Source organism: Octopus sinensis, linkage group LG4, assembly GCF_006345805.1.
Source record: "Octopus sinensis linkage group LG4, ASM634580v1, whole genome shotgun sequence".
NCBI lineage: Eukaryota > Metazoa > Mollusca > Cephalopoda > Octopoda > Octopodidae > Octopus > Octopus sinensis.
Genome location: NC_043000.1, coordinates 67,475,248 through 67,496,182, shown reverse-complemented (window position 1 = coordinate 67,496,182; position 20,935 = coordinate 67,475,248). Strand labels below are relative to the sequence as shown.

The following is a 20,935-nucleotide window of genomic DNA, read 5'->3' as shown; positions in this document are numbered from 1 at the left end:
ATTTCAGAAATTTTAAATCCTTTTACATTTACATTCTCTTGGCACAAATTCCATTTTTCATAAATATTATTATCATTATTTTTCTTTATCACAGGTTTTGTTAGAACACCTGGAGTCTTACGTGCGTAGCGGGTTTGCTACCTGCGGTCTACGGTACCATGCTATCCATTCTTTTCAGCTATCTAATATTTTCCTGATTATTCTAGCCGGGCCAAGAAGGCAAACTTTTTGTAACAGTTCTACTGAACACTCTATTCCACTTTCCTTTATATTCCCCTTGATGCCTTCTGGACCCAACAATAATTGTCACTATCTTCACTTCCTTCATTTTCCATAGCCGGGCTATTTAGTACTTAAAAGGGTTATATTTATCTATCTTTTCACCTTCCATCTTGACTATTCGTGGGTCAAAGGGACATGCAACATCAACTATATAGCATATGTGGTGCACCTTGTCCACCACCACTAGGTCCGCTCTGTTATGCTCTAGCACCTGATCTGTTTGGATTGGGAAATCCCAGAGGATTTTGCTAGTCTCCGCCACTTTCTGCGGTTAGTACTCATACCAGGTATTGCCTCTCTTTAACCCCCACTTTTAGCACAGTTTCCGATGTAGCACTTTCTCTACCTGATCGTGTTGCCACAACTTGTAGTTGCTTTTGGGCAAGTCTAGTGCATTCGTTCGTGATATGGGCAATGATTTCATCAACTCTATTGCAGATGCGGTACAGCGAAGACACTTGCTCACTCCTAAAGTTGACCCTCCAGTTCGTGGCCAAAACTTGGTCTTGAGCTGTCAGTATAGTGTTTTCGGTCTCTTTCTTTAGTGTTACTTTCATCAGCCAATCCCACCTATTTTTTTCCAGCAACTTCTATTGTAGCCGCATGGAATTGATTGTATAGTCCCTTCTTGCGTAATTCTTCTTCATGTCCTTTTTGCGCTTCTTTTGTTTCCCCCTTTCTCTGCTTTCAATATTCCCTCGTTCCTAACTGTCACTAGCAAGGTTTCGTTACTTTGGGCCAGGTATCTCATTATGCTCTCGAGTTCAGTAAGCACGCAGCCTTCCACACTTATCAGTCCTCTTCCTGCATTTGCTCTCTTCATGCATAGGCGATCAGTGTCCGCACGTGGATGATGGGAAGCATGCATCGTTAGAAGCTTTCTTGGCTTCCTGTCTATCTCCGTTGGTCCCTCCTCTGTCCACTTCAGGATTCCAGCGCCATACCGAACTACTGCGACTACGCGCGCGCGAGTTTATTGCTGAAATTAAGTTTCTCGTATTTAGCTTTGAAGCCAATATTTTCCTCATTCGCCGCAGGTGCTCACTTTTTATCTTTTTTTCTTTCATGTCATTGTGCTTAATTTCATCTGCCTCAAGTATTCCGCGGTATTCATAGCTGGATTGAGGTTGAATTGCCTTCATCATTTCATCACTTGGCAACCCTATGTCTTCTGTTCAGAAAAGCGTTCCTAGTCTCATCACCATCGTAGCACATTTTGAGAGTCCAAATTCCATCTTAATATCATTGGGGAAAATCCGCACAGACTGGACTAGGCTGTCCAGTTCTGTCTCAGTTTTTGTGAATAGCTTCAGGTCGTCCATGAATAGCAAAAGGATCAGTTTTTCCTTACCTCTTCGAAGATCGGTGGGGACACACTGTCTCCCTGGAATATACCTCTCTTGATTTTCCCCTCTCCTAATACTTGATTCCCTGTTGGCAATTCCGTTTTCCAGAATTTCATGCTATTCCATATAAGGCTTCCGATATTTTCTACTACTCCATGCATTTCCATTCTTTTTATTATTCGGGAGTGTGGTATCATATCGTATGCTTTACGATAGTCAACCCATGCTATGCTCAGGTTTCTGTATATTCTTCTTCTTCTTCTTCTTCTTCTTCTTCTTCTTCTTCTTCTTCTTCTTCTTCTTCTTCTTCTTCTTCTTCTTCTTCTTCTTCTTCTTCTTCTTCTTCTTCTTCTTCTTCTTCTTCTTCTTCTTCTTTCGTCGGCCAATAAAGGACATGCTCAACTGTTTAAGGTCAGACAACTGACAAGTAAATCTGTGGTATGGTAGCCCATCTTTTATACCAAGACAAAACATGTGCATGAAACACTTTCAATCAGTTAAGATCAAAAGCCATGAGAGCCACTGCCCGGTACTGCATCAGGGCATTGTATTATATGTTTGATATTTGCTTTGTATTTGTACAAGTTGACTCACCCAGAGACCTCAAGGGACAATAAGTTAGAAGTTCAAGTTGATGTTATGACTAGGGTGCCACATACTTGGTTTTGCACAAAGTATCATACTAGAGAATGCTTAAGAAAACATAAGAAAGTTATGTTTGTTTTAAAATTTGAGATTACATAGTATTTTATGTAGGATATGGGTAGTTCCCATGTGCACTATTTTTTTGAATTTCTACCGTCTTTGGATTTCTTGTTATCTGAACTAGGTTGCAATCAGCTCCTTTTTCTATCATTCCCAAAGCACTTATGACATTAAGTATTGTTCTAGTCTTGAGGTTCCACATTTTGCCAATTTCTAGTTCAAAATCTTTATCTTTGCTCAGTTTTTGGTAGGTCTTGACAGATACATATATGTCAATATGTATATCAGTCATATCGATGAGGAGGCATAATTTTTGTCTGAAGTCCTTCAATATAACGTCTGGCCTATTCGCATCTATCTTTCTGTCAGTTTGAACGGTGAAGTTCCAGAGAAATGAGATGTGGTCATTTTCAAGGACTGGAGGTAGTTTGTGTTCCCGCCAGCTTTTTTTTTTATCACGGAGCAGGTCCAAGGTTTTGCAAATTACTCAGCGGATATATTGGTGCTACTGTATCATGCCTGTTAAGATACTCTGTAGGCACAAGAAGACTGCACATGGTGACAACATATTCGATGGTTTCATTTTGTTGTTTATATACACGACATGTTGGGCTACTGTCGTTCTTTAATATGTTGGCCTGGTAGCACCTTGTAGGCTGCTATGATAAATCCTCCTGTCTCTGATTTTAAGCCAGAAGACACTAACCATTGATGAGTGAGGGCTTTGTCAACATCGGTATTATTAGCTTTCTTTGGGTATTTGCCAATGAGAGATTTTTGTTGTCATTTATCAGTAAGACTATTTAAGGCAGCAGTTTTAGCACGGGTTTTCATATGCTTAACTTTTTCTGTGTTTGTTTCCAGCACGTCAAATTCTGGGATTTGTTGTATTTGGAATGAATTCCAAATTCAGATATTTCTTTGCCTGTTTTGTTACTGAGTATGATGCTTTCTTGTTTACGTGCTTTAAAACAAGTTTTAACAACCAGTCATCGGAATTTTTCAGGTAGGTTTTAGGCCGACTGTGGCAATCTTTATTGTTAATCTCAGTTGTAAAAGTACACGGTTACCCTAATTTCTTGGCAGGTAAAGTTGTTCTATATCTGTCTTAGGGTGGTGCATTCTATGCATTGTATACAGGTTTCGTATTTTTCTGTCAAGATTACATATTTCAGTAACTGACCAGTGAAAAATATTGGAACTGTAAGCCATGACTGGAATGGCTAAAGTATTGATCGCTTCTATCCTGTTTCTTGCATTCAGCTCTGTCTTGAGTATTGCCCTAACCCTGCGATAACTTTCTTTTCTGATCCTTTCCCTCATTATTGAATGTCTGATTCCATCACCTTCAAATACCCCTAAGTATTTGCAGCTCGCAGCTGGTTCTAACTCTTTTATGACATTTAGTTGGTCAAGATTAACGTTGGATGTTTCTATAATTTTTCCTTTGATAAAAGTAGCTTTTGCACATTTATCGACGCCAAAATGCATTCTGATGTCATCACTGAAGTGTTTAACAGTAAGCCCTGCAGTTGATCATTTTTTGCAAAGTGCTTTAAATCATCCATGTAAAAGAGATGATTTATATTTTTATCAAATATTTTACAGCCATATTGTACATCATCGAGCAATTTCGAGAGAGGTATTAAGGCTAGACAAAAGAGGAGTGGTGACAGAGTCACCCTGGAAAATGCCACATGAAATTCTTACATCTCCAGCATTGAGAGATTCATGGTCATTGTTCAAAGTGAAAGAATTATTCATTGTCACTGTTCAAAGTAGAAAGGACTATTATTATTATTATTATTCAGTAGTTTTATTTTTATAGCGTGCTTTCACTTCACTACCGAGCGCAGCTCTGTGTGCCTTGGGTATGTGCTGTGATTTGTTGTGATGCTCTGATGGTTATTGTATGGAAAGTGTTCTGCGTAGGATGTGTGCAGTGCCTAGTAGTGCAAATTTCTGTATGTTATATGTGTTTGTAAGTCCTGGTGTTTTTGTTATGTATTTGTCTGAATATTTTTTTACCATGCCTAATGCACCTACTATGATAGGAATTGTTTCTGTTTTTAGATTCCACATTCTGGTTACCTCTATTTCCAGGTCTTTGTATTTTGAAAGTTTCTCCATTTCTTTTAGAGACACGTTGTCATCTGCCGGTATTGATACATCAATTAGAAAGCATTTTTTTTCTTCATGATCTCTGACAACTATATCTGGTCTGTTGGCCTTAATTTCTCTATCTGTGTGTATCGGCATATCCCAGAGTATGGTTGCTTTCTCGTTTTCTGTGACCTTTTCTGGTGTGTGCCTATACCATCTTTTTTCTGTTGTTATTCCATAATGTTGGCATAGCTTCCAATGTATGTAGGTTCCAACTCTGTCATGTCTGTGAATATATTCCTTCTTAGCCAGGACTGGGCAGCTAGAGATAATATGATTTATTGTTTCTTGTCCATCTCCACATATTCTGCAGTTACTTGTAATATTTCTTTTCATTACATGTTTTTGGTAATTTCTGGTGGGGAGGCTTTGGTCTTGTGCTGCAATTAAAAATCCCTCTGTTTCTGCTTTGAGCCCTGAGCTTCTCAACCATTGCTGGGATATTTCTTTTGCGTTTATTATTATTATTATTATTATTATTATTATTATTATTATTATTATTATTATTATTATTATTATTATTATTATTGTTATCATCATCATTATTATTATTACTATTATTATTATTATTATTATTATTATTATTATTATTATTATTATTATTATTATTATTATTATTGTTATTATTATTATTAAGGCGGGCGAGCTGGCAGAGTCGTTAGCACGTGGCCGTCTTTGTGTTCTGAGCTCAAATTCTGCTGAGGTCGACTTTGCCTTTCATTCTTTCGGCGTCGATAAATTAAGTACCAGTGGAGTATTGGAGTCGATATGATCGACTGTACCCATCTTCACAAAATACAAGACTTGTGCCTATAGTAAAAAGGATTATTATTATTATTATTATTATTATTATTATTATCATTATTATTATTATTATTATTATTATTATTATTATTATTATTATTATTATTATTATTATTATTATTATCATCATCATTATTATTATTATTATTATTATTATTATTATTATTATTATTATTATTATTATTATTATTATTATTATTATTATTATTATTCTGTTTGACTTTTGCTTTACATTTGCACAAGCTGGCTCCAAGTCTCACCCAGAGACCTCAAGAGACAACAAGTTGGAAGTTCATGTTGGTGATATGCCTAGGGTGCCATATATTTGGTTTTGTACTTAGTGTTGTACTAGTGAATGCCTAAAAAGCCATACGAAAATTATGTTTGTTTTAAACCTTGAGATTACATAGAAAGTATTTTGCGTAGGATATGAGCAGTTCCCATGAGCACTATCTTTTGAATTTCTGCCGTTTTGAGGTTTCCTGGTATCTGAGTTAGGTAGCAATCAGCCCCTTTTGCTATCATTCCCAGGGCACCTATGACAACAGGTATTGTTTTAGTCTTTAGGTTCTACATTTTGCTAATTTCTATTTCCAGATCTTTATATTTACTCAGTTTCTGGTAGGTTTTGACAGATACGTTTATATGGATTGGGACAGTCATATCAATGAGGAGGCATGTTTTTTGCCTGAAGTCTTTTACTATGATGTCTGGCCTATTTGCGTCTATCTTTCTGTCATTTTGAATGGTGAAGTTCCCGAGGAGTGAGATGTGGTCATTTTCAAGCACTGGCGGTAGTTTTGTTCCAACCAGTTTTTATCATGGGGCAAGTCCAGTTTTTGCAAATTATTATTATTATTATTATTGAGTGAGAGAGCAGTTCATGCCATCAAAGTGACACTGGGGTAAAATATACGAAGCCCAATATACCCATCATGACTACCCGTCTGATAAAGGTACATCAGGCACATGCATCACAACCATATGTGCGCGACATGGTGATCTCATATCAAGATAAACAGCACATGACCTTGCAGGTGGGGCCCAGTTAGAATTTTCTTCAGGTTGAGTAGCCCATCCCGCTCAAACGGTCCCTGAATAAGGGTTGCTTAAGGATGTTGAAAGAGCCACCCATGTTTTCAGAGGTGAACTATTCAAACCCCAAAGAATCCCTCTCAACACATGGCTATGATGCTCCCCCACTACTTCTGCTCGTGATCAGAGATGCACATATCGTCAGCCACTAAGGGACATGCTCAACTGGTTAAGGTCAAACAACTGACAAGCAAATCTGTGGTATTGAGCAGAATATTTGCTGTAGCCCATCTTTTATACCAAGACAAAACAATGTACATGATAACACTTCCAATCAGTTAAGATGAGAAGCCATGAGAGCCACTGTCTGGTACTGCATCAGGGCATTTATTATTATTATTATTATTATTATTATCATTATTATTATTGAGTGAGAGAGCAGTTCATGCCATCAAAGTGACACTGGGGTAAAATATACGAAGCCCAATATACCCATCATGACTACCCGTCTGATAAAGGTACACCAGGCACATGCATCACAACCATATGTGCGCGACATGGTGATCTCATATCAAGATAAACTTATTATTATTATTATTATTATTATTATTATTATTATTATTATTATTATTATTATTATTATTATTATTCTATGTTTGACTTTTGCTTTATATTTGTACAAGTTGGCTCCAAGTCTCACCCAGAGACCTCAACAGACAACAGGGTTGGAAGTTCATGTTGTTGTTATGCCTAGTGTGCCATATATTTGGGGGGTGGGGATGTTGTACTAATGAATGTCTAAAAAAAAAAAACCATTTTTGGGTTTTCTGGTATCTGAGTTAGGTAGCTATCAGCCCCTTTTGCTATCATTCCCAGGGCACCTATGACAACAGGTATTGTTTTAGTCTTCAGCTTCCACATTTTGCTGATTTCTATTTCAAGATCTTTATATTTGCTCAGTTTCTGGTAGGTCTTGACAGATACGTTTATATGGATTGGGACAGTCATATCAATGAGGAGGCATGTTCTTTGTTTGAAGTCTTTCAATATGATGTCTGGCCTATTTGCATCTATCTTTCTGTCAGTTTGAATGGTGAAGTTCCAGAGGAGTGAGATGTGGTCATTTTCAAGCACTGGGGGTGGTTTGTGTTCCCACCAGTTTTTTTCATGGGGCAAATCCAGGTTTTTACAGATTACCCAGTGAATATATTGTGCAGCTCTATCGTGCCTGTTGAGATACTCTGTAGGCGCTAGAAGACTGCACTTGGAGACCACATGGTCAATGGTTTCATTTTGTTGCTTGCATACACGACACGTTGGACTGCTTCTGATCTTTAATATGTTGGCCTGGTAGTTTCTTGTTGGTAGGCATTGATCTTGAGCTGCTATGATAAACCCCTCTGTTTCAGATTTTAAGCCAGAGGCCATTAGCTATTGGTGGGTCAGGGCTTTGTCAACATCTGCATTATTTGCTCTCTTTGGGTATTTGCCATAGAGAGGTTTTTCTTGCCATTTATCATTCAGAATATCTAAGGCCGCAGATTTAGCACGGGTTTTCATGCGCTTAGCTTTTTCTGTGCCTGTTTCTTGTGTCTATCTCTAATTCCGAAATTTGTTGTATTCGGAATTCACTTAGATATTCCTTTGCTTGTTTTGTTACTGAGTATGATGCTTTCTTGTTTTCATGTTTTGAGACAAGTTTTAACATCCAGTCCTCAGAGTTTTATTATTATTATTATTATTATTATTATTATTATTATTATTATTATTATTATTATTATTATTGTTATTGTTGTTGTTGTTATTTAGGCTGGTAAAATCGTTAGCATGTCAGGCAAAATGCTTAGCAGCATTTCGTCTTTCTTTATGTTCTGAATTCAAATTCCGCCGAGGTCGAATTTATCTTTAATCCTATGGGGGTCGGTAAAGTTAGTACCATTCAAGTCCTTGGGTCGATGTAATCGACTTATCACCTCGTCCGAACTTGCTGGCCTTGCACCAAAATTTAAAACCATTACTTGTCCATGGTGTTCAGGGAGATCTTGGGCGGTGAGATACCTTGATTATACCTAGAGTCATCTTGTATTTGGAGGACTACATCACAATCATTCCCCACTTTTTTTAACTTTTGTATACTATGTATATTTTCTTTCCTTTTCATTGTTTACCGTGTATACTTACTTTTTTGTTATTTATTTATTTATCATGTCATTATTTGCACCCCCACCCACAATTTTGTGTCTGTCTTTGTATTGTCCCTCTCATCTTTTGCCCCGGTGGCAAATAAATGAAGGTATCATCATCACCATTATTATTATATTATTATTATTATTATTATTATTATTATTATTATTATTATTATTATTATTATTATTATTATTATTATTATTTAGTAGAAATAATTATTCAATAATTAACGTTCTGATTTGATGGACGTTTATAACTGTTTGAGCAGTTGTTTCCTAATTTTTGATATCGCCCTTTTTTTCTTTTTCCATTCTTCCTCTTGCTTTCTTTTAATTTGTATTTCTATTGATAATTAGATCCTTTCTAAGTTATTTTCCTTTAATTGTTGCTTCCATTTTCTCTGTAATGTAATAATAATAGAATAGATTATAGATTACATAGGTTGTTTTGAGGTATTACTTCATTGGTTAGTTTTATTATTTTTTTAGTGTCATTATGACACTCTTTATTCAATACTTTTAAAATATATCATAACTCCTCTAACTTTTACTTTCATATAAATTATTTCGCTTTAAGTTGAATTTTTTTTCATTTTACTGGGGTTTGTTCTTCCTTTAACACGAACATATGGTTAAGTTCCGTTGAATTGCTTTATTTTTGATGTTGTTAAATTTTAATTGCATTTCTTTTAATTGGTGTGAGCTCATCATATAGTTAAAAGTTTATATAGTTTAGGATTTCTTGTTTGAAAGCAAATATATTTATTCAGTGTTTGTTTTCCAATAATATCTTTTCTGATATTAAACCAGTTGAAGTAATTGTGATGATCATTATTCTACTTGTCCAGCTTGTTTCTAAATCTTAAGCTGAGTTGGTTGATTTAGCTGGTACAAACGATAAATGTCGGTAAAGCAATTTCTTGAATATCTGTGCTTATTTTCTTCATAGTTTCTTCCATAAATTTGAATGTTCTATTTTTTGTGAAGCTATTATGGTGAATTTTTTTTATGATCTCAACAGTGCTTTAGAACGAAGAGCAAAGAACAAAAAAAAATCAATATATATGTAGTGGCTTAAACATTAATCATAAAGCAAATATTCCTATGTCTCTCACTTTCTAGAGGCATTTATTTTCAATTTTTTTATTAATTATAACAAAGTCAACTAAGCTCACTGACAATGCCTTACCAATGACATCAAAGATGAACAGAATTTCAGATCTAAAGAAGCTTGACATAAACTTAAACAATTAAATATCTTTAGCAATCATAGCAAAACAAATTTGATCATATTTTTCAAGTATATTTAATGTGAAGTCTTTGATAGAGTCATAAAGAAGTTTGACACAAAGTTTATGAAAATTTTCTTTACATTGCACTGAATATAGCTTTACCTAAAAGCAAATTTAAATATAACTTAATATTCCAACCGACAACTATGGATGACTAAAAGTCATATTTCCCCTTGCTCAGAAGTTAACAATTTAACATACAACTTTCAAATGCTATAATAATGTATTAAACAAACTATAACGCCTATGAAACAAATTGAAACAGTATGACCATGACTCATAGTAGAAAGAAACTCCTATACAAATCTTCCTAATTAATTCCTTGTAAATGTAAAAGAACTGCCATAGAATAACCAGGGTTCTACCTATTTACCACCATAGGCAAAACCGCCTCTCAGAAATTCTCTTAATCTTGTAGAACTTTTGCACACCATTTTAATAGGAATTGTGTGAATATCTTTAACATACAATATGATGTTAATAGTTTGAATTATATTTCGTAGCTTCACATTCGCATTTAGACTCATTGCTCATATTTTCAACAGATCCAATAAGTGAGATTTTTCTGCATCTAAATGATGTGGAGAATACTCCTTTTTCGGATTGTGGACCTAATGAGTAGTCGACTTGCTTCTTCAAAGTTCAATGGCAAAAGTAACAAAAGTAATTACTATAAAGTATGCAATGAAATATTAACGTATCTATTTCACAAACAAAAAATAACGTTTCCTGAAAATATAGGACTTCAAAAAAATTCTATACGAGCTGTCGATCATTAACACCGCACCCCACTAAGCTTTTATATTTTAGAAGCGGATAATAATTGATAAACTGATAACAAATTTAAATTGATTTTCTTTTGATAATCAGTAATGTGTTTCTTCTTGAATAGTTATTCTATAAGACCAGTCTTAAAAATATAAAAGAAATTTTAGAATTGTTACCATTTATCAGTTATTGTTACAAATATTATCCGTTTCCTTAAGGTACATTTCAAAGTACATCTATAGACCATTATTATGGCTATGTAGAGATAACTGGGATTCTTTATATAATCGAGTTTCCAGTTTTCCATACCTTCAATTTTAGGTAACATTAATTCAAATTCTCCTAAAAGCGGTTGGTATCACCTGTGGAATTCTCTACCTAATTAACGGGACTGAAAATGAACATAAGCAGAAGATTGCTGACAAATGGTATCACATTATTTATTTTAGCATAAATAGTGCTGTTTTAATTTCATTAAAATGTTCATACCAGAAGCATTTATTTATCCACAGTTTATTTGGAACAACAGGAACATGAAGTAATTGGCCATTAAGTTGACCGAGTTGAAAATGTAATTTCTAAACTATCTATATACTGCAAGCTTTGGATCTACAATTTCACCCATGGTATTTACAAGAGAATATTTCATATATTTTATCATTATATATATAAAATCGTAAACAGAAATATTTACCTATCGAAAAAACCTCTCATTGCTCATAAAAACAGCAGTCACTTCTAAATAAAGGCAGTTTATAATGTGACAACTAATAAATTAACATAACATATAATCATTGTTAATAAGCATTAAAATTATTCTTCATGCGGAAAAGGTAGAAGGTAAAGAAAATACGCTATAAAAAAATAACAAAAATGTTATCAAATAAATAAACAAGAAGGCCCCTAAGGCCATATTAATCAAAGGTATTTCGTGCGGATTAACTTAAGGAGACAAAGCAGTAGAGTTGAATGTTTATAAACAACTTTAACGTGTCCTATTGGATATTATCACTGTTTATTTTTTTCCTTTTGTCTTTTAGCTCAGAATTTCCTTTTTAGTCCAATCTACAGAAATTCATTATCGCTTGTTATTCCAGGATAATATGCCTGTCATATCTTAAAACATGAATTAAGATATGAATGCTTTTATTTGCAGTTCTGAGTAAGTATTAACTTTGTGATCAGAACAGGGGAAGTAGAGCTGAATCCACTTTCGATTCTACTGATCTGTCTCAAGGGACACCAAATTTACCTTTATAAAAACTTTAAATGTAAAATTGAGCCCTGAAAAGGCAAATGCTATGTTCCAATGACCTTGCTGTTGTTATGTTATCCAATTCAAGAACCTAGATTCGGTAATGTTGATATCGTTATGTTAATAGGGAGATGGAGCCAATAGATTGCTGCAACAAAGCGACACTAGTTCTTTCTGAACGCAGGAAGAGCTAATACTAACACTAAATGCTATCATCGTTATGAACGTTGTACTCAGCTGCTCCAAAGCTTTCTATTTTATTGAAGAACTTTTCTTTTAACCGGCTCTTCTCTCATGGCTTTTATGCCATATTTTCCCTTTCAGTTGTTTATTGTTTTAGCAATCGCTACTTTTAGTACACAGTAAACGCAGGTAGTAAAGTTTTACAGTAGCCTGTTTTTGTAATTATTTAGTAAACTCTTGGTGTTATTATGTTAAGTAATTCAAATAGTATAATGTTGTGAAGAGTTTTATCACAGATTTGTAGACACACATTCTACTACAATTAAAATGATAAAGAAAAGCGGAGAACGATTTATAGAAGATTGAAAAATAGCATCCAATACGCAACGAGAGAAATTTTGAAGATTCTACCAATCACTGCTATATTATATAAAAGACTATTTATTATGGAAGATCAGATGGAACCAAGGTAGTGCATAAGATGGGCTGAAAAATAGTATCTTCTGAAATTAGTACAACACTACATTTGTTGTTACTGTATATTTGTCCCAGGTCAACCATGGTCAAGCAGACCTATAAGCAAAGGCATTTTGACTGAGACTTAATTCGTCCTCTGATTCAGCACTATTTCTTAAATTTTAGCAGATTCAACTCTTTTGCAAACATTCTCTGGTTTGAGAATGGCTCAATTACTTGTTAAGCTTTTTGCTATAACTTATGACTTTTGACTTCTTCCTCTTTTTGTGAACACTATCACTCTTGCAGACCACGAAAAAGCTTCTTTTTTTTTCAAATATAGTGCACTTAAGATTTCCTTACCTAGTGTGTCCTTCATTTTTTAACTCGATAGGATGTGATTTAAAGAACATTTAGATGTTAATTCTAGCAAAATACAGAATAATTCTTATTAGCTTGAAATGAAACGCACATTTATTGTAGAAATACATAGTAAATCAAATTGACGCCAGCAAGATATAGTAATCCGGGGATTTTGAGCCAACGGGGGAGCTCCCATATGACGCTCTATCTGCTAGACGAAATCTCCCCTCAAATCACACTCCACTAGCTTTAAAAAGGACAGCTTGGATTATGTAGTTCCAAATATACTATGCCTCAAATGAAAAAAAGATTGTATGAAACGCTTTTGATCATAAGTGTGCTCAGTTAGAGCTGACCTGCGGCTAAACATCAACAAACTACGAATTTTGTACACAGAATGTAGGACAAAAGTAAATATTCTTAGGCTTGTTGTCCCATATATATATATATATATTATATATATATATATATATATATTATATATATATATATATATATATATAATATATATATATATATATTTATATATATATATGGAACAATAAGCCTAAGAACATTTACTTTTGTCCTTTCATATATATATATGTATATATAAATATATATATATATATATATACATGCGTAATAGATATATATTGTTATACCTATATATGCGTGTATACATACATACATGCATGCATACGAGCATACATACGTGCATGCATACATACATACATACATACATGCATAATACATATATACATGCATACATGCATGCATACATACATACATGCATGCATACATACATACATACATACATACATACATACATACATACTACATACATACATACATACATACATACTTACATACATACGTACATGAATATCTATCTATGTATATTCTTTATCACTTACGCATGCAATATGGTTGTATCATTGAAGATGAAATCTATTATTACTTGTTTTATTGACAATTTTCTGGAATTTATATAAAGCCTTTGATTAAAGAGACTTTATTTCGTATAGTTTCGGAAAAATTATGTCTTAAATTCAATAGATTTCTTAAATAATAAGTAGCGCTTTAGGCGAATCCAGATTTCATCTAAAGAAACACTATGCGACAGTTCTTTGTAATAAAATCACATTCAGCCATTGTTTCTAGGTATTTCTATAAATGTAGTTCAGGTTAGATAAAATCATACTTTCTGAAATTTTAACGTCTAAATTTTTTGCTACTTTGCAATCATGCGATTATGCAAGTGAGATCATTAAATGCAATCAATAACAGATTACCGCCGTGAGGATCGACGACAGTTCTTGATTTCACATTCTCATTACATTACATATAAACATTGTTCGTTAATAAAATTCATGTCACTTTAGTTTACTCTTTCAGTAGAAGTATTTTGTTTCATTAACGAAAGTTACAGCTTTTAATCAGTTACCGGCAGCTGTTAAAGATGGTAATCAATGGGGACACATATCAAACGCTGGTGTAGCTTATTAACTTTCCAATTTTCTTCTGCCCTAGCGAAACACTTCATTCATTGTGATGCACATTGCAGTAATTAGCACTTGACATATTTCTACCTCCTTACATAACACTTTCACAAGGAAATAAAACAAACAATACCTTCTAATTTTCACAGCAACCCATGCATTTAATTTGTCACACAAAACCCAAGTGCAAGTATTTACAATGGAAATTTGAAAAGCTGTTGTTTTCAGCCAAACCAGCCAGGCTGAACAGACTTACGATCAAATTGATTTTATTTGCAAAAGCGGTAAATCTTAAACTACAAAAATTGTTGTGTTTATATGCGAAGTATGTCATGCATATATGTAAAACTACTTTTAATTTTTCATAACAAGTTTTTCAATCTGCTAAGTCCAAGTAAAATATGTATTTATTTATACTCACGGTTTCGGCGATAACTCACAGTATTATTGGTGAATTCATTAATGGTTGCTTGGAGCTGTATTCCACCTGGTAAATAATTTAGTTTTGTATAGCGATAGATCTTATGTGAGGTACATTATCAGTATATATATATATGTTTAATAATTACAAAACCAACCAGGTGGTTTTAAATTAAATAAGTAATATTATACAATGATATTTAGTAAGTATCATCAATGTCTAAATTATCGTAATTTATGTCAATTTCTATGTCTGATGCATATTTTACTTCTGCTTTTGTCATGAATATATATAAAGGCAAGAGGTTTGAGAAGTGAATATATTTATTTAACCACTTGTCATCCTAAGGCTTACATTTGTTTCGCTACCTTCATGTAAATAAAATTTCAGTGCATAATGAATTATGTTTACACGTCTGCGCTTCTGTGCGTGCTATGCATTATACAATACAATTGTATATTCACAAATTAATGCAAATAAAGAAAGCTAGTCATCTGATTACCTGAACATCATAGTTACACCGATGATTCAACTCTAAGTACACATACAAAATAGTCTCTTTGTATATAGAATGTATGGAAAACCATAAGTACATAAAAATATATATATTTGTATGTATGTATATATATATATATATATATATATATATATATATATATATATATATATATATATATATATATATATATATATATATATATATATATAGGGAAAGTTTACGAAAAAACAAAAGACGAAGACAGGTGGTGTACAAAACGAACAGATGTATTAGTACAACGCTCAGGAATAGAAAAAAATCTATTACGTTTCAAGCCTACGCTCTTCTACAGAAAGGTACACAGAAAAAACAAGGAGAGAAACAAGGAGGGAAAAAAAAAAAAAATATATATATATAATATATATTTGGGTGTATATATGTATATATATATATATATATATATATATATACATGAAGATAGAGAGAAAGAAAGAGGAGGAAAAAACATTTTATTACTCAGCGTTTCAACATGCCCCCGAACGTGGGTGGCTGACTTTAGTAAGTCTTGTCTGATGATTGTTCATGAACAGCAACATAAACTCGGAGAAACAGAAAGTAGAACTCTATATATTAAATATTTCACTCTGCCAAAGATAATGTGTTGTCTTCTACTTTGTTCATAGTACAACTGTGTACGTAATAGTACTTGATAACATGTTACTACTCTCATTCTCTTTTTCTCACTTTCTTTCTTTATGTCTCTGTCTCCCTCTGCCTATGTATACCTATCAATCAATCAATCAATCAATCAATCAATCAATCAATCTATCTATCTATCTATCTATCTATCTATCTATCTATCTATCTATCTATCTATATCTATCTATCTATCTATCTATCTATCTATCTATCTATCTATCTATCTATCTATCTATCTATATATATATATATTATATATATATATATATATATATATATTATATATATATATATATATATAAATATATGTATATATGTATAAGTATGTATGTATGTGTGCGTGTATATATATATATATATATATATATATATATATATATATACATATATACACACGTCGTCGTCGGCTCCAGCTGGGTTCCGAGCATTGGGTTTGTCAGTTTCCGTCCAGTCTCCTCAGTTGATGTTTGTGCCGAAAGTGATTTTGGAGTCCTAGTCAGTGGTGAAAGAGTCGTGAATAGAACTCGCAGGTGATGGTCGGTGCAGGTCGAGGTTATTAAAGACGCTCCTTTCTTCTCCTCATTTTGCCTCCTCATTCTGCTGTCTGCTCTGTTCGAAGGAGCTGGCTCCATTGTGGATAGCAGTTCTCCAGGCTGTCCTATCCATGCCAATTTATTCCCATGAGGATGGCTGGATGTGAGCTTGAGCCAAGATCCGTTTGAACTGGTCTTTAAAACGGAATTTCGGACCTCTTCTAGGTCCTGTTCCGATTGCAAGTTCTCCGCAGAGCATGATCCTTGGGAGACGAGAGGACTCCATATACTGGACGTGACATGCCCAGCGGAGACGATGGCGAAGAATGGTGGCTTCGACACTTGGTAGTAAGGCGCGGCGAAGAACCTCGTTGTTGGTAACGTAATCTTCCCATTGTTCGATTGCTGGAAGCATTCAAAACGCTTGAAGTCAGGGCGGTACAGCGTCCGAGTCTCACAAGCGTAGAGTTGATAGGGCAATGGCACGGAAAACCATGATCTTTATCCGCTAGGTCAGCGCGTGATTGAAGAATACACGTTGGCAGAGTCTGCCGAAGGCGGAGTGAGCCGCCCCAATCCGGTTCTCCACGTCCTTTTCACACGTAGGGGTCTTCGAAAGGATACTTCCAAGGTATGTGAAGTGTTCAAATTCTTCTAGGGGTTGGCTGTTGATGCTCATGTTTGTGGGAGGATTGTTCCGGACAAGAGCAAGTTGGCTCAGTATCTTGGTCTTTAATGTGTTTACCTGCACCCCGAAACGTTCGTAAGCCGCGTTGTAAAGATCGGCCGTCCTTTGTAGACCATCTGCGATCCGGCTCGGAGCGGCATTGTCGTTGGCATACTGCATCTCACGGACCGAGATAGCGGAGGTCCTTGTCATTGCACAGAGACATGTGTGATTGAAGGGCCCGCTATCCAAGCAATAGCGCATGTTGATGGAAGGCGAGTCTAGTGGGATTTCGTTGAACATGGCGGCCAAGACGCATCCTTGCTTAAGACCCCCAGTGATGGGAAACGGGTCTGCAAGGACATTTTGATGACATACCCTACCCACCATGCCGTCGTGGAGAGAGCGGGCCAGGGCAATGAAGTCCTCTGGACATCCAAACCGGGTGAGACGGCCCACATTGCAGGACGGGAGACCTTGTCAAAGGCTTTCTTGGATTCCAGAAGATGAACATTGCAGGCTCTTGTTGTTCCTGACACTCCTCCTGTAGTTGACGAGCAAAAAAGATCATGTCGGTTGTGCATCGAGAGGGTCGAAAGGTCGAAAGATACACTGGGACTCAGAGAGGACGTGTTTTGCGAGGATGAGGAGAATTGAGTAGGATACGGGCGAAGGTCAAACTTGCAATACTCAGGAGTGAGATGCCCCGATAGCTGTTGCAATCCTCTCGGTCTCCCTTCTTCTAGATGGTGATGACAGTTGCATCGCGGAAGTCGTTCGGTGGCGGGGGTCTTGCTTTTCCAGATCTTGAGGATAAGGAGCATCAGATGATTTCTCAGTTCAGGACCTCTGTGCGTGAAAAACTTAAACGAGATGTTGTCTGGTCCTGGAGTTTTCTCTGGCTTCATGCACGCAAGTTCTTTGTTGAACTCATGGCGTTAGGGCGGCAGGGATATCCAATGGCGGATGTGAAGTTGTGGGGGTGCTTTGGAAGAGATCGTCAGGAGTACGTGGGTGATCGTTAAGTAGGCACTAGAAATGGGACTTCTAGCGATCGAGGATTTCCTGGATGTCGGTTATTGTAGAGCCAGCTGCGATCTTCAGTCCGCCCACTGATGACCTTGTGGGTGGGTGGGGGGGGGACAAAGATTTCCTTGGTTGCGGCATAAAAACTGCACGTCTCGTTGGTTCGCATAGTTTTTCATCTCCTCTGCTTTCCTCTGCCACCAGCTGTTCTGAACTTCTCGAATTCCTCGCTGGCATTCCGCTGATGCTTGCTGGTGTTTTCGTTTGTTCTCCGCAGTAGCATGGTTCTCGAAGAGTTTGGTTTCGATAAGACGGGAGACGGTGTCATCATTCTCGTCAAACCAGTCTTGGTCCTTCTCCCGGGCAAAGCCGATCGTCTCCTCGACGGCAGCAGTCATGGCTTCACGAAGGCTGGTCCAGCGATCCTCAATGAAGGTTGGCTCTGGGAGGTCCATCAGGTGTCTCTCAATGGATTCCCTGAAGTCTTGGGATGCCTGTGAACTCCGGAGTTTGGCGCAGTCGAAGCGTCGGCAAGAGATATTTGCTGAGACTCGCTTTAGTGGGCAGCGGATCTTGATGTCAAAGCGAGGAATAAGAAGGCAGTGACCTATCCAGCAGTCATTTGCACTAGGTATGGAGCGGGTGATGCGTACATCTCGTCTAACCCTGGATCGTAGTCGACCGTAGTCGAGGATGTGCCAGTGTTTAGGCCGTGGATGTTTCTAGTTACATATATGTATATATATATATATATATACGAGGGGCGTTCAATAAGTAATGCCCCTGACCCACTTTCAGTTGTTTGATCTAGCTGTGGTTTCTGATTTACAGGTGTTTGAACTGAGTCAAGTGTGAAATGGAGCCTGTTGAGTGTCGAGCAGTGATCTGGTATTTGTATTTGAAAGGACGCACACCACGGGAGACTTTTGATGAAATGAAAGTAACTTATGGTGATGATGCCCCATCATATGACCTTGTAAAACGCTGGCATTGTGAATTCAAACATAGTCGGAACTCTGTGGAAACAGCTCCCAGATCTGGTCGCCCCTTTCTGCCGTTGATGAGACGTCTGTCCGTCAAGTTGAGGCTGCCATTTTGGAAGGTCAACGCATAACTATTCGCCAAATAGCCCATGAGGTCAAGATTAGTACCGGGTCTGTGGAAACTATCATTCATGACCATTTGCATATGCAAAAAGTGTCTGCCAGATGGATTTCCAGGTTGCTCACACCTTTCCAGAAGCAAGAACGCGTTGAGTGCTCGAGGATGAATTTGAAGATGTGCCAAGAAGATGAGTCAAATTTTTTCAAAAGACTGATCACACAGGATAAAACCTGGGTCCATTACTATGATCCATAGACCAAAGCCCAGTCAATGCAGTGAAAGCACCGTGACTCACCTCCTCCAAAGAAGGCAAGGGTGCAGCCCTCCGCTGACAAGGTCATGCTCATAGTCTTCTGGGACCAGGATGGAGTAGTGATGACAGATTTCCTGGCAAAGGGTACCACAATTACAGGAGCCTATTATGCTTCACTTTTGAGGAAATTAAGAGAAGCTATCAAAATCAAGAGGCGGGGCAAGATCAGCAAAGGCATCCTCCTCCTGCAGGACAACGCTCCGGTCCACAACTCGCGTGTCGCCAGATCAGAAGCACAGGCGTGCAGCTATAAACTCCTCCCCTTGCACCCTCTGATTTTCACCTCTTCCCAGCCATGAAGTTGATTTTGAAAGGAAAGCGTTTCCCAGATGATGCAGCCTTGATTTCTGAAGTCACGTCGTGGTTGGAGGACCAAGCTGGGGTCTTCTACAAAAACGGTCTCCAGAGCTGTATCAAACGATGGGAGAAATGCATAACTCTGGGTAGTTCCTATGTAGGAAAAGACTAATAACTCTGCCAAGTGTCGTTGCTCTACTGCTATGGGAAGTGGGTCAAGGGCATTACTTATTGAACGCCCCTCGTATATATATATATATATATATATATATATATATATACCCAGACATTATATATATGCATGTGTGTGGGAATGTGTTATAAATGTTTATAAATCACTATAAGCATAAATTTGTTGTAATTCTTTGAGAACCTTTCACATTATTGACGTTATAAGGATGTTTTGAAACAATATTTTTCATCAAATTGTCAAAAATAAATTTTGTACTACAATTTAGAATTTGTTGCCACCCTCGGGTGTATGACATACATACATACGTATACACATACATATATGCATATATTTCTTCATATATATATATATATATATATATATATATATAAGTATATATAAGTATACATACATATGCACACACAAATGCACATATACATACATGCAGTGATTGATCAAGTCTATCTAGGGGGAGTTCAATTCTTTTTTTTTTAATAATTTAAAGAGAATATATCATATAAAATTGAATGAAATATTTTTGAATTGAATCACAAAAGTTAATGACTTCATAAAACGAAGTACTTTGTTTCATCAATGGGAAATTGATTACAAACCCGTTTTTCTGCCTTAATAAAGCATTCGTTTAACTTTTCCTTAAAGAGTTCATCTGGAACAAACTTCAAACCGTATATTTCATGTTGTCGTAATAACTAATTTGTTTGGCAACAACATTATTGAGTGAATATTTAATATTTCTATTTATTACAAATATAATATCTATATTCATCTACCACTATATAAGTGCCTTGAGTTTCTGAAAAGCTATATGAATTTTGTAAAGTCATAGAATAGAAATCTCTCCTTTTCGGTTCAAAGTTATCAAAGTCAATTTTCGTATGCATTTAA

General features: G+C 35.9%; 1 protein-coding gene across 4 annotated transcripts in view; it reads right to left on the bottom strand.

Annotated features, from left to right (window-relative positions):
• LOC115211097 overlaps positions 1–20,935 on the bottom strand; it is a 144,767-nt gene that overhangs the window by 110,289 nt on the left and 13,543 nt on the right. For 2 of the 4 annotated variants that reach the window (XM_036502101.1, XM_036502102.1), the window contains exon 2: positions 14,741–14,806. The exons of 1 other annotated variant lie outside the window; for it this stretch is intronic. In XM_036502101.1, the coding sequence (XP_036357994.1) occupies positions 14,741–14,806 (66 nt within the window). Of the gene's footprint in view, positions 1–14,740; positions 14,807–20,935 lie in introns of those variants that run through there. One more of the 4 variants, XM_036502103.1, reaches the window with a different exon arrangement.